This window comes from Cinclus cinclus, chromosome 1 (assembly GCF_963662255.1).
Source record: "Cinclus cinclus chromosome 1, bCinCin1.1, whole genome shotgun sequence".
Classification (NCBI taxonomy): Eukaryota; Metazoa; Chordata; class Aves; order Passeriformes; family Cinclidae; genus Cinclus; species Cinclus cinclus.
The window spans coordinates 102037347-102062054 of NC_085046.1; the positions used below are offsets into that span (position 1 = coordinate 102037347).

Sequence of the window (24708 nt, forward strand, 5' to 3'; positions counted from 1 at the left end):
TAGTATTCTACTGAAATAACTTCAACACAGGATGAAATTGTAAGGCAAAGAGATTTTTAACATAGAGTATAAAAAGTTTAACAGAAATGCTGTTACGGAGAAGATTGCACTTGCTGCTAAATTGTAAGCCAAAGAGATTTTTGGGCTACATCTATAAAACAACCCACAAAATCAACCAACAAAGCACAAAAAAACAGACAAGAAAACCCAACCAAACCCAGTTTTTTGAAGCCCTCAGTGGTTCAGAAGATCTAAACATTTCCCACAGATTGTTATACCCAACTAAGCCTGAAATGTGCAGCATAGATTTCAGCTATTACATCAACACAGACTGATGCCCTGGACACAATTAGGCAACCTCTTGTCAAAGTGTTGTGCAAAAAATTTATCCAGAGGTACTGTATCAAATTGTACACTCTCCCCAGGCAACTCGTATGCTACTTTTAAAATTTAAATTTACTACCCCATTGGCTTCTGGTGGTGTTTTACAGTACAATGAAGTATTAAAATTTTCTTCTTGCATTTTTTTCAGGTCTTTCAAGTTGCATATGTCATCATCAAAGCTGCTAATGCTCCACGACCTGGAAACTGGATTTTGGAACGTTCCATAGATGGCACAGAATTCAGACCCTGGCAGTACTATGCAATTAGTGATACCGAATGTTTAACTCGTTACAATATTACACCAAGAATTGGGCCTCCAACTTACAAGAGAGATGATGAAGTGATCTGCACCTCCTATTATTCCAGACTAGTTCCCCTGGAACATGGAGAGGTATCTTTGTTTTTGTAGTGGCAGTCTGTGATTAAGAACATGGAGTGATAGCAATTTGAAAACATTTGAATTGCAGTCACAGGGTTCATTGCCCTCAGCACTACCAGATCATGTTATTCCTCTTTAATAACATTATCTTTACATCATGTTCTAGTATAGCAAACTTCTAAATGTTGGGATGAAATGTCTTTGGCTCTATGTGTTCCCTTTACTAAACTCTTTGTTCTCTCCTTCCATATAATTTGATGGTAGCAATTAGCTGTGAATTATTAGTTCCTTTATCCTGAAAAACTAGAACAGAGGCTCTGTGTTCTGCCAGTTTTTTCATTTAGTAGAGTGAACTCCTGTGTTAGGAACACCTGGTTGTGTGAGATAAAGCTGTTAACACTGTTGAAGTGCTCGGCACAGCTGGAACTCCTAAACAAGCCTTGGCATTGTTTCAAGGATGTAGCATAATTAAAAGGGCTATGAGTTGTTCAGTCTTGCTGTTGATTGTTCTTTCTTTTCTTTCTTTTAAAAAACTCTATTCACGGTACTTGTGTAATTTATTATGAAGAGGCAGGCACATAATGAAATTATACATTAAAACCAGTGGTTATTCCATCGTGAATGCTATAATGTATGACTGTGATAATAAGTGTGGTGTTATCCTGTGGAGAATGCCAGTAACTCCTAGCTTCATAGAAATCAATGTTTTTATTTCTTAGTTTAAAAAATTGGACTGTATACAGGCATTCACGTAAAATTAAAACTAACAGCAAGAAAAAAACAGTGAAATTCAGTAAAGTCACACTTACTTTAATAAAATGTTTATTGCAGTGTTGTAAGCATATGATCAACAGATAATCAACATAGAACCAACAGATCAGATGGAACAAAGAAACCTAAACCTATCTCTCCACACAATTAACCAAAAAACCCTTAGGCTGAATGTATAGGAAAAATGCTGCTTGTAAATGTACATTTAGTAGGGCCATACAGCTCCTGTTCCAGGGATACCAGACATTCAATTTAGTGACTTTTCTCATTCTTTTTTCCTCATGGTCCACATAATTAATTGGGCTACACTATCTAAAACACTGCTTTTTTCTGAATGTGATAAAGGAGAAACAACACAAAAAATGGCAGAATTAAATTTCTGTCTGCTGTGGAGAATCACATAATCTTTTAGGTTGGAAAAGACTTTTCAGGTCATTGAGTCTTACTAACTGTTAGTCTTACTAATAAGGACTACGGTTATAGAGTCCTACTAGATGAGTTCAGCACTGCCAGCTTCACCGCTAAACCATGTTCTTACAGACACATCTACATCTCCCTCTAGGGATGGTGACTCCATCTTCCTGGGCAGCCTTCTCCAATGCTTGACAATCCTTTCTATACAGAAAGCTTTCCTAGTTTTCCATCTAAAACTCCCTTGGCACAATCTGGGGCTATTTCCTCTTGTTCTATCAGTTGATGCCTGAGAGAAGAGGCTGACCTTCATCTGGCTACAGCATCCGGTCAGGTTAGGGAGTGATAAGGTCATTCCTGAGCCTCCTTTTATCCAGGCTGAGCAACACCAGCTCCTCACAGGGCTTGGGCTCCAGACCTTTCCCCAGCTCCACTGACCTCTGGACACATTCCAGCACCTCAATGTCTTTTTTGTGAGGGACCCAAAACTGGTGTGGCCTCACCATGCTGAGTACAGGGGACCACCAGTGCTCTGGTCCTGCTGGTCACAGTAATGCTGATCCCAGCCAGGATGCCATTGGCCTTCTTGGATACCAGCTAAATCTGGGCACAGCTGGCTCAGGTTCAGCTGCTGTCAACCAGCATCCCCAAGGATCTTTTCTGCTGGGCAGCTTTCCAGCCACTCTGTCCCCAGCCTGTAGCACTGCCTGGAGCTGTTGTGACCCAAGGGCAGGACTCAGCACTTGACCTTGTTGAACTTCATCCAGTTGGCCTCAGCCCAGCTATCCAGCCAGTCCAGATCCCTCTGGGGAGCCTTCCTGCCCTCCAGCAGATAAATACACATGCATAAAAGCTGTCATTGACAAAGGACGGGCTGCTCCTTTGTTACTGGATTGTCTGTCAGACAGGAATACTGCCTGCATGGAATATCTCACTGAATCTTAGAACTCTATGGAAAATATATGTATTTAGAGATTTGTAAGTTGTTCTGGCCTATCTATTGAACTTAAGAATGGCCCTGCAAACCAGCTGATCTCTGTAAATGCCTGCCTTCTGTCCAGCATATTTTAGCATCTCAGTTCTCAGCCATCAGCTTAGAGTGTCTTGATGTGAAATAACTGTTAGGGTAAAAAGACTACACATCTAAATATGGATGTCATTAGTAACATTTTTTTTTGCCAGATCTGATGTTTGCCAGTTTGGCTGCTAGATTTTTCTCAGGTTTCATGAGATATAGCTGCTCAACTGTAAGTTCTGTTTGCCTGATTTATACTGCTTGAAGATCTGATTCCAGCAATTTACATAATCAGTTTAGGACTCATGATGAATTGCAAGGCTTAAGCTGCAGTTGCTAGAAAATGGTCTTGAGTTAGGACAAGTGAGACAGAAATACATAATATAGAAATATCAGGGTGTAAAAGCTTGAGATATACACACAGATTGAGTATGTGGACCAGATTATACTTTGTAATAAGGTTTTACTATTTGCAGAGAACAAATCTGTAAGGACAAAATTGAGTTTATGGCCAGAGTTACATATTCCATCTCAATGAGAGAGGAAGGAAGACTGCAGGACCTATGCAATCACCTTGATGCTGCTGCTTGGTTTTTCTCCTTATTTTATCTCCACAAAAGCCCAGTAGATTTGGGACTATGATGAGCTGATAATGGTGGTTTCAGAACGGGTGTGGGTCAGGCAGCAGGAATTTTACCTGCATGTAGACAATGGGGAAATAAAAAGAACTCCAGGCAGTTTAACATGTCACCGTTCTTGTTGATTTGTTAGGAAGCAAGAAAAGTTCTGTGCTTTAGATTCTAAGACTAGTGTTTGTTGTGGTAAATGAATCATCATTATGTTTGTAACTAAGCCAGCCTTTCTTTCCAGATTCACACATCACTGATCAATGGCAGGCCTAGTGCTGATGATCCCTCACAAAAGCTGTTGGAATTTACTTCTGCTCGATACATTCGCCTGCGACTGCAGCGTATCAGAACTCTGAATGCTGACCTCATGACTCTCAGCCATAATGATCCTAAGGAACTAGACCCCATTGTTACCAGGAGGGTAAGATGATTGTTCATAAATGGTATTCAGTACAGCTTGATGGGAGAGTCTATTCTGACCTATTTGAGAAGAAGTACTTGATCCTTGTCATCTAGAGTGGCTTTGACAGGTTGTTAAATACTTCTTGTCTTGCCTTTGACACCATTAAGAACAGTATCTTGTCATAAACAGCTTTTAGAAAAAGCTTTTCAAGATGGTTTTTATTTGCTTTTTAATTTTTTTTTTGGTGTAAATGATTTGTACTAGGAGCAGTGTTTATAATGCTTTACCATGAAGATGCAAAATAAGGTTTGGCTGATGGAGATGCCACTTGAGGTTGCTGTTGATACCACTGCAGTACTTTTTGCTTTTTGTGGTGTATCATGGATTTCAGGACCCAGTGCTGTGGTTCATAATCATAATTATTTGAAAACATTGCTATTGTGAATTTTCATGTCTTATAAGAATTTCCTTCATTTTTAGAGACTGTTATAATAAATTGTTTTAGAGCCCGTAACTTAATGTAAAATGTTTGTATAGAATTCCAAGAGTATTAGCTGATTTACAGATTTGATACTAAAACCGAGCCCCAGGCACTTAGGCTGACTTTTTCAGGTTTTCACATAAATTCAATATTGGAAGTCTAAACAGTTCTCCAGGATTTCCGCTTTGTATCTTGCAATTTTGACCATCTTAATTTGCCCATGACTCACAGGTTTACACTTCAGAGGCCTTAAGTTTTTCTGTGAAAGTAGACTTTATGATGAGAACAGGAGAACATAAGAAGTATTTCCTCCTTCCCTTCCTTTGTAGCCCTTTTTATTCTGAAAAACATTTGCAGGTAACTCTTCCTTGTGCAGCAATAGGATTCTTGTGACTTGTGACTTCTCTGATACAGGCAATCCTTGTGATGTTTGGATAGCTGAGTACAGAAGGGAGCAAGGAACTTGGATTTGGTCAGGGATTGGTGGGTGCTTTCAAGGTGTCCATTCAACTGCGGCATTTCAAAGTGTAAAATCTGGATGGTTTGCATTTTCTGTCAATGGGAATTGTTATCATGGAGGCTGCAAGAGCAGAATATTGGACAGCTGCTCCATTTGTGACTTGCTGACAATAGGGAAATGCACAGCCTGAGAGGTGAGATGTTCCCACAGTGCAGGCTGGTTGATATTTATATCTATCGGTAGTATTGGCATATCAAGACATACACCCCAAAAATAAAAGTTTGGCATGGAAGCATACAAACATACATCTGGGAAACAAGAATTTGGAGGACAAGCATTGCCACTGGTTTTGTAACATACACAGTTGTGCAATCCAGGGCTTCGTACTTTTCCACCTAGTACTGCTTTGTGCAGTTCTGCATGAAAAACTACACATACTGGACAGGGTTCCCAAATCCTGATGTCTTATCTTGAGTCTCACTTTGTTGTGCAACCAGCTATAACAAAGATAACTACTTCCAGCTTTCTGGATGCTGTTTTTATTGGTTTTGAAGATGGTTGTTGATACCAGTTATGTTTAGTTTCCTGTACATCGTCTCGAAAAATGGCTAATTCAGATTCTGAGTGTTCAGCAGCACCTTTATTTCTGTGTTCTTTGTATTTATTTCTGTCCGTAGCATTTGATTATCACTTGTCTCTCATTCAACTCCAAGCTGCATACAGCTGCTGTGAGCCCTACACTGGCAGAAAATAAGACAAAGGACATGATTAAATTCTGCTTTTGCCCCCTTTCTTTTTCAGCCTGAACCTCCTTCTTTGTAGTTTAGGATTTATTGTTCATAATAAGTCCCTGAATGATTTTTGTAGTTAAAGCCCATAACATTAAAAATCCTCCCAAAACAGTGAACATAAGAAACTTAAGACAATAAAAAAATAAATGTGAAATCAAAGAAGGTAGTTTGCTGCAACTCCAAGAGCCTTCAAAGAAATAACAGTCCAGAAGTCAGCATGTCTGACCACCCAGGGCTACCTCTCTTCCTGAACCAGCTGACATTAGGGTTGCTAGGTCTGAGAGCATTGAACTCTTCCCTTAGAAGTATCCTCAGAAAGCATTTCTTTTTCATTCCTCTGTAGTACATACTTCCCAGGATACAAACAGGCCAACCATGTTGATACTGCAGCTGTAACTGAGCCCAGATGGTCATTTCCTGCCTCTTCTTTGCCTTGAAAATTAAATCCTTTCCTTATGTATGTTGTTTTTGCTCACCACCTGGCAATATTAACGGATAGTATTCTGCTGTATCTGCAATTTTTAAACTAAAGTGTTTGGATAGAATATTTCACTGGCTACACAGTGACCAGCAAAGAGCTGGTCTGGAAATGAATGTGCAAAGTGGTTTTAAGGGAGGGAGAGTTGCCATCTTAAGGAAGCATAGTCTTAGTCCCCAGTCTGATTCTAAAACATGGTAATTTTTTATGCATTATGGCTTCCTGTAAAGTAAAAAAAAAGATTTTTTTTTTTGCAAGTACATTTTGGATGAAGTCACATTTGGTGGTCTTTCTCAAAGCTAAGGAATTTTACATACATACTTAAAAGTTAGAAATCAGTTAGTGTTTCATACCAATAGGGAAAAACATAAAAAACATAAAAAACTGCAAAATTTGAAGGTTTCCCCAAATGGCAAATATTTTCAAGTATTTCTTTTATTTTTTGCGACACATAGTAATTGACTGCTGGCATTTTATTTTGCAGAGTAGGGGAGGGAAATGTAAATAAAAGTAAATGTCTTTTATTCATACCTTTCTCACCTTTGATTTTTTTGTAGTACTACTATTCAATAAAGGACATCTCTGTTGGTGGCATGTGTATTTGTTATGGCCATGCTCGAAGCTGCCCTTTGGATGAAATCACAAAGGTATTCTTTAATCTCGTTATTTTTGCAAAACAAGTTTTCCAGTTAAAAAAAATCCAGAGGAGAATGAGAAAGAGGAAGCTAAATAATTTGCATGTGCCATCCGTTGTATGATGCATACAAATCTTTTGCTATATTTTTCTTAAGAGCAGGCATATCTAGATTTTCTAGAAGCAAACTCTTCTTCTTTGGCATTGAATTTAAACAATTCAAGGTGCACAAGGCATAGTCTGTCTCTCAGCACAGATTTGCCCCTCCTGTTCTGGAAAGGCTATTCCCTAGTAGTTGTACCATGGTGGAGCAGTTCAGTGCTACTTGTAGGGTATTTATGGGTCATGCCATTTTTGGAAGTAAAATTGATACTGGGCAGTATCAATTTTGGCAAAACTGAATAAATTATCCATTTAAAAATATTCCAAGCAAGTGGATTTTTTTTATTCTTAGAAACTGCAGTGCCAGTGTGAGCACAACACATGTGGAGAGAGCTGTAACAAGTGCTGTCCAGGCTACCACCAGAAACCATGGAGACCAGGAACCCTTTCTGCTGGAAACAAATGTGAGAGTAAGTGTGCACAGGAATTTAGATAGTTTCATTGCTATTCTTACTATTCTCTTGTTTGAGGTTGCTTTCACACAGATCTGTATTAATTCCCCAGAAAAATCCACAAACTATTAACTGTGTTCATGGGATTGCTCAAAGGTAGAGAACCTGCTTCTAATCATAAATGCTCAGATAGTTTTCAATAATCTGTTCAGTGTGACTCCTTGGCTAGTGGAGTTGTAATGTATTATAGCTTCCAGAGTCTCTTTTTCAAAGGGACTTGGGAATTTATTGTGCACCTGTAGAAACTAGCAGATTTGCATCAATCATTTTGTTAGCTACTTGAAATGCAAATTTCATCAATTGATCATAAATTTTGTCAGATGAAGAACTTTGTTCTGGTAACAAATATTTTGAAAGAATCTCCTTATTGGCCAATTACAGTTCAGTTTGTCTGACAGATTGACTTAGGCTGTGCCAGTATAGCTGAATGTGTAGGGCTAGCTGGTGCATTTTCTCACTTCACATTGCTAATGCATAGCACAAGCTGCAGATGATTAAGAACCTATTGGATAAAATTTGAAGTTCTGGATGGAAAAAAAGTCTTTTTAATTGAAGTCTTTTCACAAGTCATAATGTCACTCTTCAAAATAAATGAAATTTATCCTTATGTACTTTTTTGTTGACCTCTCAGATTTTGTGTATAATACAAATAAGGGAAGAATTAGGAAGGTTTTCATCTATAATGCAGAGGACAGAAGAAGGAACATTATTGCTAATTGCACACATCACTGTTGTCAATAGTGCTGACAAGATTGTGTTAGTAGGATACAGAATACTGCTAAAAAACAGTGTGGTTAAAATTATAACAGTGGTTTTGAAATTTGCTTACTTGCTAAGAAATACATTGCATTAAATCTGATGAAGCACATGGCATGGTTAAAGGGGAAAAACACATTTTTGAAGTTATTTGATAGGCTCTTCTACTTACATTTTCAACTTTGAAAAATGCCAGTATTCTAGGAAATATTGCACAGTGTGAATAAGAAAAAAAATGATTTCTTTTGCATTTCTTCTCAGAATGTAACTGTCATAACAAAGCAGAAGATTGTTATTACAACCAGAGTATTGCAGATCAGAAAAGGAGTATGGATATTCATGGCCAGTATATAGGAGGTGGTGTGTGTTTAAACTGTACTCAACATACTACTGGGATCAACTGTGAAGTGTGTGCTGATGGATATTTTAGACCACACAAAGTAAGATTTAGAAAATACCATTCTAATGTTTTTTGAACATGGTATCATGCCTATTTCAGCTGATTGATTCATATATTGTTTTTTTATCAGTTGCAGATAGCTAAGAACTATAGATGTGGGGTTTTTTTTGTAAATGACATAACGCCAAAATTTTCAGAAAAAAACAAAATGCTTGTCCAGTTGTATGGGAGGTCAGGTCAAGTTCCGGGAGAAGAAAATTATAAGTGAAGATGACACTTGATATCCTAGTATGGAAATGTATATGTTCCGATAGGAAAGACATTTTTCCTGTTGGGAAAGCTCTAAAAAAGTCCAGAGTAGTTAAGTTTCACTGTCTTCAAAAGTGTCAAAATTGTGTAGCATCCTGTATCAGCCCATTTCAACCAGTGTTAAAAAGGACCTGGTTCATAGATCAGAATCTTTGGTTCATGAGATGTTGCAACAAATGCTCTTCTTGATTTGATTATTGCAGAACTTGTGCTCACTGAGTGTACTTTCCCATGTCACTCTTTGGAAAAAGAGCATAAACTCTACAAGACATTTGTTAAAATGTGGCTGACAGAGTTAAACATATGAACTTATGCAACTTAACATTGCATGTAACTGCAGTGTTAGAGGTCTCTGTATAATGAGACATTCTGAACTAAATTTCTACTGCATGTGGTCTTGCTTTGGAATATTTTGAATATTTTGAAAAACCCATACTTTAAAAATCTGGCGTAAATTGGTGCAGAGAGCAAGGGTGAGTCCATAGGAGTATAGCTAGACATATGAGCAGGTATAGCTCATCCAAAGAAGTAAATTGGAGTCAGAGATTTTCTTGGAGTTGCTGTAAGAAGCCTTGAATAAAGATCTTTGATCAAATCATAGCCATTAAATGTGTATCTAGAGGACATTACTGATTTGCTTTACAGCTGAAACACCTCAAAGGACAATTTTCCCTGAGAAAAAACGAAGTCTTGCCATATGATTTGCACTGCCTTATATTTCAAAGATGTATAGATCATGAAGTCAGAATGAGTCTTTATTAATAAATAAGCTGTCCTTCCATTGAACACATAGCCAAGGATTTCTTTAATTTCCTTCCTCTTTGAACCTGGATATCTTTACAAAAAAGCTTTCACTCTTGTCTTAAACATTTCCATATCTTTTGGCAAACCTTCACAGTAGTTAATTGCTGTTACTTTAAAAAAATGTCTATTTATGTTGAATGTGTTACACTTCAGCTTCCAGCCATTAGCAGTTACTATATCTTTGTGCTATTGAAGATCAACTTGTGTTCCCACATTCAAGCTTTCTCTAGACTGCAAACCCCTGATCCTTCTGCTTGCTAAAGTTAGACTAGTCCCTTTATCTGTTGCCCCATATTCTTTTCCCAGTCTTTATTAGTTTTAGTTTTGGTGAATGAGGACAGGAAACAGATGTAACTTTACTTTTCCCAGTTAATTACTTGAGAATTTGCCGGAGTACTTTTATTTTATAGGTTTCTCCCTATGAGGATCACCCCTGCTATCCCTGTGACTGTGACCCATTTGGCTCTCTGAGTTCAGTCTGTGTTAAAGATGAGCACCATTCTGACTCTCAGCATGGTAAGGAAGCAGGAAGCGCCTTTTCCTTAAACTTCAAGTCTGGCTGTAGGTCTTTGAAGTTTGAGGGTACATTATCTACCTATGAAAGGCTGCCTTTTAGCTACCACTTCAAAATACTGGGAAATGTTTGGGAAGGTGAGGGTGAGGCATTACGTAGTTTTATGATTTGAAGGTATGTCAGGATCCTGAACATGTTCTCCTGTGGTTATTGTGGTCTCCTACTGTGCAAAACAATGTGAAGTGTTGAGATCCAACCCTGTTTGTGAATGCTGTTGCAGTTGTCGCAAAATTAATTTTGTTGCAGTTTCTGTGCATTTGATTCTTTAAATATGAGAAATGGACGGTGAGATTGACCTTGTGCCAAGTATCTGCAGAATATGACATGAGTATAATAAAAAAGGAATGCTAAATTATTTGTACCCTCTGAGACATCTTGAATCCAGCCTCTTACCTGCTCTGATTTTTTTTTCTCTACTTTTGTTCTTCAAGGGACTTGGCCAGGCCAGTGTCATTGCAGGGAAGGTTTTGCAGGAGAAAAATGTGATCGTTGTGCATTTGGGTATCAGGGCTACCCAAACTGCCTGCGATGTAACTGCAGCCTGGTTGGTAGCATTAATGAAGATCCATGCACAGAACCATGTCTTTGCAAAGTGAGTACTGATCTGCTGTTTTTGTTCAACATGGAATCTGTGGTTTATTAACTCCTTTTTAATAGTGAAATTTCATTAACTGGAAAAATCACTTCCTTTATAAGAAGTAACCAGGTGTACACCTGACAGCCTAGAACTTCAAACTACTAATTATTCTTTATACTGAAAATTATAGTAATTTATGTTGAGTAGTTCCGTATGTTGCTAATGCAACATTTTCTATAATAATGAGCCAGACTGACATTAAAATGAAATAAAACCTGTACATGTGTGAGGCAGGCACAGAGAGTGAATATGCCTTGCTGGGTTTGGTTTTAGGAATGAACTGATACTTCTCTTCAAAATCACTTGCTTGTAAACAAATGTTGTGTTTAAAACATCTGCTTTGTGTGAAGAAACAGCAGGCATTTGGAAATAACTATTGGAACACTTGCACTAGTCATATGTATGAAATATGATTTAATGATTCAATTACAAAATATAAACCATAAAAATGTTTAAAAAGAGAGCAGTTTTGCAGCATTTTATTTTTTGGTAAATATCCAAACCTCTTAAAATTTCTTGCAGCTGTAGATTCCACTGAATTTTATTGCAAAACTGTGTTAATATTTAAAGAAGTTACTTAATTTTCTGAACCAAATGTTTGAGTAGTTTATGCATTTGTTGCCAAATATGATAGTGAGCAGGAGCCAAAAATACCATGGTTTGTTTGACAATTCTTCTGAAAAATTATTTCTTTTGCATAATTTATCTGATCCAAAAAAAATCAAACGTATATAAATAACAAGACTCTGGAAAAATGAAATGGCTCCAATCGCCAATTTAAGTATGAAAAAGGAGGTAAGTGTGTGGTTTTGAGCTAGGGTAACATTGTATTGGTCAATGCAGATAGCTGGTGAAAATTTTGGTATAAACTGGACTAGAAACTGCCCCTTTTCAGTGCTGTTATGGAATTTTTGAGCCAGATCACAAAGAGTGTCACCAGCCAGCAGACCACCAACGGAGATGAAAAGAAAAGTTGTGTGCTCCAAATATCAAATGAAGGAGACAGTATTTCTAAGTCTTTTTAGATTCTGTGAACATGGTAGAAAAAGGTATTTTTTTTATATGGTGCATTTTGTGATATTTGATCTTTCCTGAAATACAGCTCTCGAGGTCTAGTCATTGGGTAAGATTTTTATTTTTCATTAAGAAAGAAAAAATTTCTGTCTAATAATGTTAGATATTAAGAAATGCGTGATCCAAATCCATCCTGAAGACTGAGAAATAAAAAAGCTGAAAAGAGCATACAAATACTATTTCTATAAAAATCCAAGATTTTAAGGTCTCATTATCTCAGAGGACAAACACTCTGCCTGAGATTTTTCCCAAGTTTGCATATGAACACGTAACCTGGCTGTCTAGAGAGGTCTTATGTAAACTTGACATGCCAAACACTGTTCTAGAAGAAAAGACAGTTGGAAGTCTCAAATTTCTCTCTGGTAAGCCTAAAATTTGCTCCATAGGAACAGATCTGATGTAAGTCTGCAGTCTGGAGTGATTCTTGTGACTGAAGTGAAGGTACCCTGGTAACTGCTACTGAAAGTAGAATTTGGTCCACAGACTTTTGCATTTCACATGGCAATGCAGAGCTTGTGTAGGCCTCCTCAAAACAGTAAGAGAGCTGTGCTTTACATGGATGCCTTGAAGTCTTAGTGTCCTAAACATACATATCAGGGAGCTTTGTGAGGTGTACTGTAAAGTTCTTTTTGCCTTTGTAATGGAATTTTCCCATTACTGAAAACAAAGGCTGAGATTGGAGAGTGGTGTATGTCCAGGTCTTGTCCTGATAGGAATCTAGGACATTATCAGAATCCCTGGCAGTAGGAAATGTTCTGTGTCTTAGTGTGTGGGAGTGCCCACGGAGATCTGCTATTTACACAGCCTTGTGGGTATTTGTCAATTATTTTCTCTGCTAGTTTGTTTGTCAGCAGCAATTGTCTAAACTTTTTTAAAGAAATAGCCACATATTTGCTGCACAAATTTTTTATGACAAAAAAAATATTGGGTGCACCATTTTGGATTTCTTTCTCCCTGTAAATTCTGCATTGGAAGAGGTTTGTAGCTGTATGCTCTGAACTACCCAATTTATGTGGCAGAAGACCAATGAAAGGAGCTAAAGGAGTGGAGACCTCTACTTCTGGAGCAGGAGTTTCTGGACCTTAGCCAGAGCATATTGGGTGGAAAAGTTGCCAGCTTGTATAGTGTGTTCTTCCTGGAAGACATGCCAGCAGTAGTAGGCATCACACCATAAATACTAAGAGATGGCTTAGAAATTGTTGTCTTGAAGCTGGCTGTAGTGGCTCCAAAAGCCTGACCTTTAAGGTGAACTTTCTGGATTCTCTCTGGTGAGATATCTGAAAAGTAATCCATTTGGATTCAGAAAACATGAGGTTTTTCATCCAGGGCAATCTACAAAGTCAAGCTACAAGAGAAGTAGACTGGCAAGCTGGCAGAAGCTTTTCAAACCCTGCCTCTGTGTTGAAATTTTACTACAATAGAACCCTTGCTGGGGCTTGTTTAGATTTTGTTGAACTGGCAAATTCTGATGAATTTTTCCAATCAGTTTCAGTGTTAAGCTCTGAGTCTTATTCAATAATCCTGCTGTGCTGAAATATGTTTTCTTTTATAACCTTCTGAATGCTGTTATACCTAAATCCCACCTAATCCACGGTATTTGTTACCATAATTATGCTGATGTGAACCAAATGTTATATGCCTTTGACAGGAAAATGTAGAAGGTGAAAACTGTGATCTCTGTAAACCAGGATTCTACAACTTGCAAGAAAGAAATCCTCAGGGCTGCACAGAGTGTTTTTGCTTTGGTGTTTCTGATGTCTGTGACAGTCTTACATGGCCCATCAGTCAGGTATTTATACATTATGTCCATGACCTAATATTCTTTCCTCAGGCAGCTGCAAAATGTGCTATCTTCTCTTTGGCACGTGTCCAAGTTAACTGCAAATTCTGGTATGTGTCTCCTTACAAAGAAATGGATTTTCAGTATCATTGGGCAGCTCTGAGGTAGTCAGCAAGTCATCCCATTCAGGCTTTGGCCCCGCTGGCTTGCAGTAATGTCAGAAGAATTGGGTAGTGAAGGCTGAAATAATGCACTGGAAAAATGAATTTTTTTCTGACTGCTGAAGTTTTTTTTCATGCTGAAGAGATAAACCCAAACCTGTTTCCTTGCTATCACACTTATTGAGCAAGGTTATTGGACTTCTGGCAATATGGCCAATACTCTTTCTTAGCAAACAGTGTTTATAAATATCATTGTCCTCTGATCAGACAATTTCTGAGTTATGGTGCTTTGGAGCCACTCTTTTCCCACCAAATTCCTTATGTATCTTCATAGAGCCTGCCACACTTTTGGGTCTCCTGTTTTGTGTGCAACAAAAAGGGAGGAAAAACATATCAAACTGACTGAAATTCTAAGATGATTGAGTAAAACTCTCTGTGAGAAGAAAAAAGTTCTCTCATCTTGGGACTGTAGTTTTTGCTTTCCTCCAGCTCAGCGCTATCTATAAATGGGGATGATTTGCCTTGAAGCCTTTAAAATTCTGTGTCTCTGTCTCAGGGAGCTGCACAGGTATAATGTTAATTTTGTTGGAATGATGAAAATAACACTCATATTTTTGTTCCTGTCAAATAGAGAGGTGGAGACCATCCTAGTCTAAAGTGGCCCATTTGCGTATATTGGGTGTCAGATTTGGCTAACGAAGGAGTTGGCTTGGCTAATCAATCAGGTTGAATTAATATCTAGGAAGAAGTGAATGCTTTCTCAGTGACACAACTGCCTGACTTCCATTAATATTACTACTCTTGTAGATTTCAGACATGACTGGATGGCTTGTTACTGATCTGCACAAAGCAAGGAGCGTGCATCCTCAACGAAGCCCATTTGATGGACCTCGTCAAATAAGTATTAACAACACTGAGGCTGTGAAAGTACTGAAAAATACTTATTACTGGTCAGCACCTGAGGCATATCTAGGAAATAAAGTAAGTACTTAGCTAAGAAGTCAAAACTCCTTCATAGGTTCTCTGTCTTAATCATAACCTGTTGCTCTAAATATATAGTTGTTGTAATTAAAGAGTACACATAAAGCTCAGTATTACCAAACTTCTCTCTGTATCTCTGCTTTTTAAATCAGAATGTTCCTGTGCAGACATTCCCAGTATCCTCTTTTTGCTCTTTGAGTTCATCCATCTCTCCACTTCCTTCCCTGTCTATCCTTGACACAATATAATCTCTCTTGACTGTTACTGACTTACATGCTCACATTTCCTATGCACTTGGTTCCTCTCCCAAAACTTACGCTCTTTATGCCTTGTCCCAATAACAGTAGATCGGACCTTTAAAATCTCTTACCTGCTTCTTGGCCATCTTCTGTTTCCAAAAAATGAATCTTTCTTTTTTTCTCTGTTTACTGGCTGAAGCTCTGGGCGTTCTAGATTTTGCAGCAGAATCACAGAGTGGTTGAGGTTGAAGGGGACCTCTGGTGGTCATCTTGCCCAGTCTGTGTCCTCAAGCAGGGACACCAAGAGCTGGTTAACCAATACCATGACCAGAGAGCTGCTTCTGAGTATCTCCAAGGATAGAGACTCCACAACCTCTCTGTGCCACTGCTTGGGAACCCTCACAATAAGTGCTTCCTGACGTTCAGCAGGAGCATCCTGTATCTGAGGTTGTGGTCATTGCCTCTTTTCCTGGCACTGGGCACCACTGCAAAGAGCCCAGTTCTTTGCACCCTCTCTTACATATTGATAAGATCTCTGAGCCTTTTGTAGGCTGGACAGACTTGCTACTCTTGGTCTTTCCTCATATGGAAGATGCTTCAGGCTCTTAATAATTTTAGTGGCCCTTTCCTGGGCTTTTTCCAGTATATCCATCTCTGTCTTGTACTGGGAGGCCCAGAACCAGAGTCAGAACTCCAGCTGTGGCATCACCAATGGTAAGCAGAGGAGAACGTTGCAGCCTTACCTGTAATTATTTTCAGCCCACTCTCTCTGCCCATGCAGCTGTGTTTATTGTTAGTATAGTGACACAGTAAATGAAAACAAGTTTAAGAAGTGTAACACTAAGGTACAGGTTTTGCACAGGGCAACGCTCACTCAAATTCTGATTTCTTTGTGTTTGCTGGAGGTTATCATGTTGTTAAGGGTTTGCTTTTTGTTATTTCAGCTCACAGCTTTTAGTGGAGACTTGAAGTATACGGTATCTTATGACATTCCAATGGAGAGTGTGGACAGTGATATAGTGTCTAGTGTGGACGTCATCATTCAGGTGGATTTTTTTTTTCAGCTTGTTACTATTCAGACATCGTTAGGAATCTATAGAGGGATTAAAAAATAAAAATATTTCTATAATAGTAGTTTTGTCAGTTTTAAGTCTCTTAAGAGCCACTATGAAGATTTTATTACTACTCATTTCTCTGATTTTCTAATCCATTTGACTGAAATTGTGGGTATACAATACTAGTTTTAAATGCTGAATACCTAGAATTTAATCTCTGTGTATATGGGTGAGTTGCTTATTTCCAAATGTACAAAGCTATGTTTACAAAACAAACTGCAAAAAACTGGAACGATTCATGCTTATGAAACAGGTGAGTGTTCTTGCTGATTGCTTCTTTTTTAGATTTATGTTGCAGTTAAAAAGGCTCTATACTGAATCCAGGCATCTCCAAAAACTTTATTTTTTAATATGTACTTAGCAATAGAACAAAGGAGGAAGGAGATTCTGTCTTGTAGTGATATTTGATTTTTGCAATTCAGTTTATTCTTTTATAAAAGAATCCTGAAGTCTCTGAACTGAGAGAGAATGGGATTGTGCTCTTGAAGCTACAGAAAATGTTGACCTTTTACCTACTTAATGCAAGGAATTTAATTTGATTGCCTCTGTGTTTTGTGGATGTGTATTTGACACTAAAGGTTGTTGTTTAATAAAATTTACATGCAAATATGGAAAATGTTTTCTCTTGTCCCTCAATTTCAGGGTAATGGGCAGATTCTGAGTACAAGGGCAGCGGGCTTGTCATTACAGCCATATGAGGAGTATTCTAATTCAGTGAGATTTGTGTCTGAGAATTTCATAGAGTTCAATACAAAAAAGGCAATAGACCGGGAAATGTTGATGACTGTTCTGGCAAATGTGACCCATCTTCTGATCAGGGCCAACTACAACATTGCCAAAAAGGCTGTGTACAGGTAAGTGAGATAAAAAAGCCAAGTTGATTTATATACTGCTATTATTTTTCTGCATATGAATCATGGTTCTTATTGGTAGTCTTGAAGCTTTATGTTAATAGTTTCTAGAAAAAATGTTGTTTATTGAATTTTCTTATGACCAGTCTTTGTCCCCAAAACACAGTGTGGTAAGGAACACTTGATTTTAAAGATATCTGATAGCAGAGATGTTGTCTTCTGCTTTAAAGTAATAGTGCATAAAAGCCTTATTACAATGGCTGGGTTTTTTTAGAGGGAAATGCCTCCAGAACTCTCTACAGTATGCTTATTTGGGTATGTGGCAGGTTAATCCATCACTGACTATTGAAAACTTTTCAATAAAGACATTGCTTGTAATTTCTTTTGATGTTTGTTTGTGGATGTTATTGAGACTCCTCTCTAAGGGAATCCTTAATAGGAAAATTAGGCTGCAGTGGATTAGCTGATCATTCCATAGTCTCAAACCAGCACTGGCAGTGTCCGCATCAGACCTTATAGATCTTTGTTTTACCTCTTCTCCAAGATACAGGAATAAAGTTATATTGCTCTCAAGTCAATTGGCTTCATCATTTACTTACTTAATTTCCTTACACTCACTGACAACCTTTCTTCCTCATTCCCTAATTAGAGCCTGGTGCTAATAACACTAAAGTTATGGACTCGGATCCCCGTATTGGCTATTTATATAAGAGTTGGACTTGATGAGCCCTTTCAACTCAAAATATTTTGTGACTACTCTGTCATTTGGTAGCATTTAGTTTCAATAAAATAGGAACTGAAACCAAATTTGCTTTGTGTAGCCACACCACTCTGGTAAAATTTATGTTCATTTAGGGATAGTGTGTTTATCTTTATGGAATGTTTGTAAAGATTCTTTACAAAAATGTTACCTGTGGCTGAGAAGGTTGTCTCTTCCAGTAGCAATAATGATAACAGAAGCCATCTACTCCCAGGAGTGAAAATGCTGTGATAAAGAGTATGATCACAGACTTCTTCCAGAGGAGATTTCTTCCTGTTCCTCAGTTGTCCCTGCCAGGGAGCAGTGCTCAGTGATGTTACCTCCCCAGAAGCAAACTGTCCTGTTGAAGATCATGTCTGGGGAAACAAATGATGTGATGTTTTCCTGCTTAATCCTAGGCTGGATTCTGTGACCCTGGATACTGCAAGTGCAAATGTTATAGATCTTTCTTCAGTGCCAGATGTGGAATTCTGTGAATGTCCTCAGGGTTACACAGGAATATCCTGTGAGGTAACCTTTTACAGTGTTATGTGTATGCAATATTACCTCCTATTGTAAAGGATCTAGGTTAAAATGCAGGCTGCCTTTAATTAAACTGTCATTAAAATTTATGTTGTGTGGTCATCTGCTGCCTACTATAGTTCATGCAAACCCAAAGGTATTTTAATTCAGATACTCTAATGGGATTTTAAACATTTCTCAAATTCTTTTTCATGGCACTAAAAAATGATTATGTGCTTCAGAATATCAGTGTTGCAGAGGGAGCAGCTGTTAAAACTCTGTGAAGCTATTTTGAGCTTACCTTACTCATTAGTAGCATTTTTTCTGGATCAGGATCATGCTCAGTTTATTCCTGTTATGTGCCATTACGTTTACGGAGGCAATAAGGAATCTTAGCAGGGAAGAATATCAGCTTTTGGAAGAACCCACAAGGGTGAAATGCAATGTGCAAGGTGGAGTCTTGTGTATCTGTGAATAGAAGATTTAGAGAGGCACAGTCCTACTGCAGAATAACAGGAATTATTTTGAAAATCATTTCAGTATGAAACCTTGGGCTATAACATTGTTAATGATTCTGCAGAGATGGTAGAATATCTCTTCTATTGTTCCATAATAAGGAATTTCACATAATAAACCACACAAAACTTAACTTTCATGCCTCCAAGGAACAAAGGGATGAATCAAAATTTTATGGAGTTAATTCTTATCCCCTTTATCCAGCGCAAGTGAAAAACAACCACCAGAAAAGAGCTATAGTGACATCAATAGGGTTGAAAGAGCATTCAGTTACCACAGTGTGAATGGATTGGATGGTGGGTGGTCGGAAGTGCACTCTTTGAAAAAGTTTTGATGTTGGTTTTCAACACACAAAGTGCTACTGCTTTTTCTCCCTTCATTCCTCTTCAGTCCTGTCTCCCTGGGTACTACCGTGTGGATGGAATACTCTTTGGAGGTATTTGTCAACCCTGCAAGTGCAATGGGCATGCAACTGAGTGTGACATTCATGGTGTTTGCTTTGTAAGTCATCCTTCACAGTGTTCTGTGTTTTAAGCATCTGTTTAGGAATTAGGAGAGCATTTTGACTGTGGGAGACAAGTTTACAGTGTACATAGTTGCAAGCTATGGGTACCAAGTGCTTATTTTTGTTGGTTTTCATTGTTTAGTTCAGAGTATGTTTCAAGACTCCATAAGTGTGTTTTCCAATAAAGAATTTGTCTCAGTTTATCATTTCAAGTAGGGAACAGTCAGAACTAGTACAAAAATGCCATCATACACTGGCCGATAAAAATCTTGACTTTGCTTGCTGCAAAGGTTTCTGAAAAGGTTTCAGGTCCCTGAAAAGAACAAATTTAAGTGAAGAATAACTCTTTTCAGATATATGTACATCTTCCGTGACTAATACTAGTGGAAATTGCACATCACCTTGTGAAGAGAAAATTCAGCTCTCAGATCTCTTCTAAAAATTAAAAGTTACTGGAATAAAATGGCTAAACACCAGTAAAAACTATATAAGTTTGTTACTGCAAATGTGTGCAATATGCAAAATATATGTAAGTATATTTATAAGTAATGTGGCTGGTTTCATGAAGTATATTCTAAAATGTAGGAAAAAACAATCAGGATTGTTACAAATCAGAAAAAGAAACAAACACTTATTTTCAGAGTTCTAGGCAGTTCTTCATGGCTTGAAGAATGGCTTCCCTGAATGTCATACTGCATGCAGACTGCTGTAAGAATCCCTCAAGGGCTGAAAAACCATCAAGAGAAAATACAAAAAGGTTTTTTCCATGTCTCACAGGCTTGTCAACACAACACAACAGGACCTTTGTGTGATCAGTGCTTACCTGGCTTCTATGGAAATCCATCCCAAGGAACATCTGAGGACTGCCAGCCCTGTGCATGTCCTCTGAGTTCTGCTGCAAACAAGTAAGCTTATGCAGGACTGTCTTTTCTGTCTTCAGCAAAACCAAAACATGAGATAAAGAAAAATGTCATGGCATCTGAAGGAGAGAGAAAAGGACTTTTTTTCCTTCATCTTTGTTTGCATATATCTCATAGAAATGTTTTTGGAAGTAGATGAATATATAGACTAGACTAACAGAGGCTGAGTGAACTAGTATGGTTTTGCATGGTGGATGAAAGTAATAATTCAACCTGTCCTTGAACTTTGCATCAAAACCATGGTTATCTTCCTTGTTTTTTCAGAAAACAGAAGAAGGACAGAAGTGTTGTATCTGAAAAACAGGAAATCAGTATAGCAATTGTACTGCTTTGCTAGAATGAAAGTCAAGTTTTTAGGAAGTTTTAAAATCTTACTTTTAAAGTAGAAAACCCAAGATTCATTTATTTTTGATGCATTGTAATGTTAAAAGCATTGATGAACTAGAATATATATATATATATAATATATATATATAATATATATATATATGCATATATATATGTGTGTATATATATATATATATATGCATATATATATATATATATAGCTAGGTGCAAGGAAGGGTGGATATTGAATGTTTGCGGAAGTCTTGTGATTCTATGCATTGATACCAACTGCCATAAATATTGTTAATAGTTTTAGTCCCACTTGCCAGCTGAATGAAGAAGGTGGAATTGTCTGTGACAAATGTCTTCCAGGCTATACTGGTTCTCAATGTGAAAGGTATGTACTCTAATTTTGGGTGAAATTTCTATATCATTGCCATCACTAAGTGTTCGTCATCCTTTCTTCCTTGTATTGTTTATACAACATGTACAGAACATTCCTGATAAAATTTTCCTTCTTATTTTGTCTTTCACTGTAATACAGAGACACTTTAGATTAAATTATAATTTAATAGGTAAAACTCCCTTCAATAAGGAGAGTTTATGACATGACCACACTCCAGCTGATAAAATTTCTAAACTCTGATGCAGGTGTGCTAATGGATACTATGGGAATCCTCTTATGCCTGGACAGTCGTGTGTTCCTTGTGAATGCAATGGCAATGTAAACCCTCAAGAAGAGGGCCACTGTGATCCCTTCACAGGACAGTGCCTAAAATGTCTGGGGAACACAACAGGTCACCACTGTGAAAAGTGTGCTGATGGGTACTATGGGGATGCAGTAATTGACAAAAACTGTCTTGGTAAGTTGTTACTTTTATTGCTCTCAGCATTTAAAGAACACAAAAATGTAGTGTTCATGTGCAAAATGGATGGGGATATGTGCACCTTTGCTGAAAAATTTAATCTTCAAGTTATGAGTTGGCAACTGCAGGTTGAAACCTCTGGGATTGGGGGTTAGGCTGAGGGAGGGGAATGTATTATGTTAGGGTTTGACACTTGGTATCCCTGGAATTTCTGGCTTTCTTAACACTGTCCCTCCAGTGACATGCTGTACACACTTTCTACTTCTGAATGTCATATATACACACACACACACACATATATATATATATATATATATATGTAGGGCTGGAAGAAAAAACTTCTCAAATACAGTTATTCAGAGGTGTTTTGTTTTCTTTTTTTAAGTTTTAGTCCAAATGCACAGGCATTTCTGTGATATATTAGCATCTGTGGGATATAAACAGATGAAACACATCATATACCAGATTTTTGAATTCTGTATAAGAATGAATGCCTACAGATACACATGAGTAATTTTAAAATTTTGTTTCTTTTTGTCTGAACACAAGCCTGTGCCTGCCATGTGAATGGTTCCCTTTCAAGTACTTGTCAACATGAGACAGGAATCTGCTCCTGCAAATCAAATGTAATTGGAGAAAGATGTGATAAATGCTTGGTAAGCAGATATATTAACTGTTTCTAATGTATATATTTTCTTATATCCCCCTTTATCAGTAGATACTGATTTGAGTAGATAAAGAGAATAGCAGCAAATAGGTTTGGGGGAGAGGGGCCTGCTGCTGGAGTGGAGACCAAAGTTTGTCTCTAGAGGTTTTTGTGGCTGAAAATTGCTCTACATGTGCTCCTTGCAGATGTGAAGCTATATAATTGATTCAGCACCCTACTGCATAGGGGTATTCAGGCTGGTGCTGACAGTGCATTCAAAAACCAAACCAAACATTGTTAACCTGAAGGGATCTTAGGCTTAATTTTACAGAAGCACAGCTCTGAGTAGGGAATATCTGAAGAAATGTGGTTGGTGATAATAAGTACATCATGGCTGAATGCTAACAAGGGATTCAGCTGAAAGGCAGGCCTGTTACGAGAACAAGCAGATATTCACTGGTGATACAAACCAGCAGTTTCCAGTCTATGCTAAGTGTAGAACTACATCAGAGACCAGAGCAGGAAATCTGTGCTCAGCTACTGCCTTTTGTTCCAGCCCAGCTGAACGACTTTGAACACACATGTACACTAGGTCGCTGACTTGCTCTGTTCTAGGCTTTCATTCATAGTCACAGGTATCTGTGCTTGATCAGCACAGCCTACCCTCACCTCATGCAAGTCTTTAAATTAGAGTAACATAGGACTTCAAAACTTAGTGTCTTGTGAGATTAGAGGACCACGAGAGCATTTCAGGGTTGAGTTTTTCACCCAAGTGCATATTGCTTTATAGCTGGCAACAGTGAAGGGATAATGCCAGGGAATTTTTCCACAGCAGTCATGCAGTGCTGGCCAAGATTCATGCAGGTCAGATATCATGGGGAGCAAACAAGAGAAAACAAGAGTGTATATTGTAGTGTTTTCAAAAATTTGTGAAACATAGCTCAAATCTGTTTATTTCTTCTCCAACAGAATGGGTATTATGGGCTGCTTACTGGGCTTGGCTGTGTTCCCTGCAACTGCAGTCAGTTTGGCTCTGTGTCTGAGGACTGCGATCATCAGGGGCAGTGTCACTGTGTGCCAGGAGTGGCTGGAGAGAAGTGTGATCGTTGTGCTCATGGCTTTTACGCATTCCAGGATGGTGGCTGCACACGTAAGCTCTAATCCACGATCCTTCCAGAGTTTGTCTGGAATGTATTCCAGCAATGTATTGTATGTTCAACTCTGGCAAAGGTCAGTTGTTTTGATGATGATACGGAAGAATCTGTAGGAAGGCCTGCTAATACTTTGATTAAGCTGGGGAACAAAATGTTTCTTTGCTCACTGTGTGGCTCCTTGTAAAAGGTGGTGACTATGAAATAATTCATAAAGGGTGCATGACAGAAATGTTACATCCTCAATACCTCCTTTGTCTCTTTATTACAAAACCCTTCAGTCCTTCAAAGAGAATGAAATCTTTTTTTTTTCCTGCAGTTGGGAAATTGAAGAGCTTCTACTCCTAAAGAATTTTACTTTAGTTTTTCATTTAACTCTTAAATATGTTTTTCATACTTTGATAAGAAGTCATTCGCTCTATTTTCCCATCATCACCCATCTGTGTACAATTTTTAATCATGATAAGGAAGAAATTGTTCATCTAAAAGGAGAACATGCCATCAAAACCTAATTTTTCATGTTAATAAGATGCCCTTTTCAATACAGTATAGCTAAAGGAATGCCTGCCTTTTCTCCAGCCAGACAAAACCACTTTTTTCATGCCTCAAACAGTGCATTAAAATGAAATATGCAGTGAGATTGTGATAAGATTATGTTTTGAAATGAATATACTTTGTCTTTACTAAGAACCGAAGATCCCTTGGTTGCCTTTAACCATTTCATTACTGGAAATTACTTAAATGCTACTAAAAAGATTAATAAAATCACTTCCCTGAAATTCTGCTATTTAACTGGTATAGTTATCTATCCCTGTTATTCAACATCCAGTTCTTGAGATTAATCCTTTCATCTGCTTGAGAACATTAGCATATCTCCTGATGAGTTTTGTGTCCTCTGCAATAGAAATTTTTCCTACAAATGTGCTCGACTGCAAAAGTATATTTGTGTGGTCTTGTTGATCCCCCTGTGGAAGTGCAGCACTGCTTTTTGAGACACCAAACAGGCTAAGTCAATAAGCAACAGTGGCCTTCCAGTAAAAAGATGAAATGTCACTGTGGTCATGATTTGTTTCTCAGTCATTAGGGATGGCAAGGAGTTCCTAGTGGAATAGACCAATGTACTGCATAAGAAAAGTAAGACTGTTGGTGGTCCTGGAGTTTCTTCTCTGTAGTAAAGCATGGATCAAGATGCTCATTTGGTCCTGTTTCTCTTGCAGCCTGTGACTGTGCCCATACTCAGAACAACTGCAATGCTGATTCTGGCCAATGCATTTGTCCCCCTCACACTCAGGGACAAAAGTGTCAACTCTGTGAAGAAAATTACTGGGGACTCTCTCCTGAACTTGGTTGCAAGGTATGGTAGGCTGGGTGAAGAGCCATAGCTG

At 38.0% G+C, this 24708-nt stretch overlaps 1 protein-coding gene across 1 annotated transcript in view; it reads left to right on the top strand.

Moving 5' to 3' along the window:
* LAMA1 (laminin subunit alpha 1) overlaps positions 1–24708 on the top strand; it is a 94972-nt gene that overhangs the window by 26933 nt on the left and 43331 nt on the right. Inside the window, exons 5-23 of the mRNA XM_062512204.1 lie at positions 533–775; positions 3831–4010; positions 6760–6849; positions 7291–7408; positions 8468–8646; positions 10130–10235; positions 10725–10885; positions 13653–13793; positions 14753–14926; positions 16110–16211; positions 16923–17134; positions 18290–18401; positions 19299–19409; positions 20191–20318; positions 20971–21057; positions 21312–21523; positions 22076–22182; positions 23142–23322; positions 24541–24677. Coding sequence (XP_062368188.1) covers positions 533–775; positions 3831–4010; positions 6760–6849; positions 7291–7408; positions 8468–8646; positions 10130–10235; positions 10725–10885; positions 13653–13793; positions 14753–14926; positions 16110–16211; positions 16923–17134; positions 18290–18401; positions 19299–19409; positions 20191–20318; positions 20971–21057; positions 21312–21523; positions 22076–22182; positions 23142–23322; positions 24541–24677 — 2781 coding nt within the window. The remainder of the gene's footprint in view (positions 1–532; positions 776–3830; positions 4011–6759; positions 6850–7290; positions 7409–8467; positions 8647–10129; positions 10236–10724; positions 10886–13652; positions 13794–14752; positions 14927–16109; positions 16212–16922; positions 17135–18289; positions 18402–19298; positions 19410–20190; positions 20319–20970; positions 21058–21311; positions 21524–22075; positions 22183–23141; positions 23323–24540; positions 24678–24708) is intronic.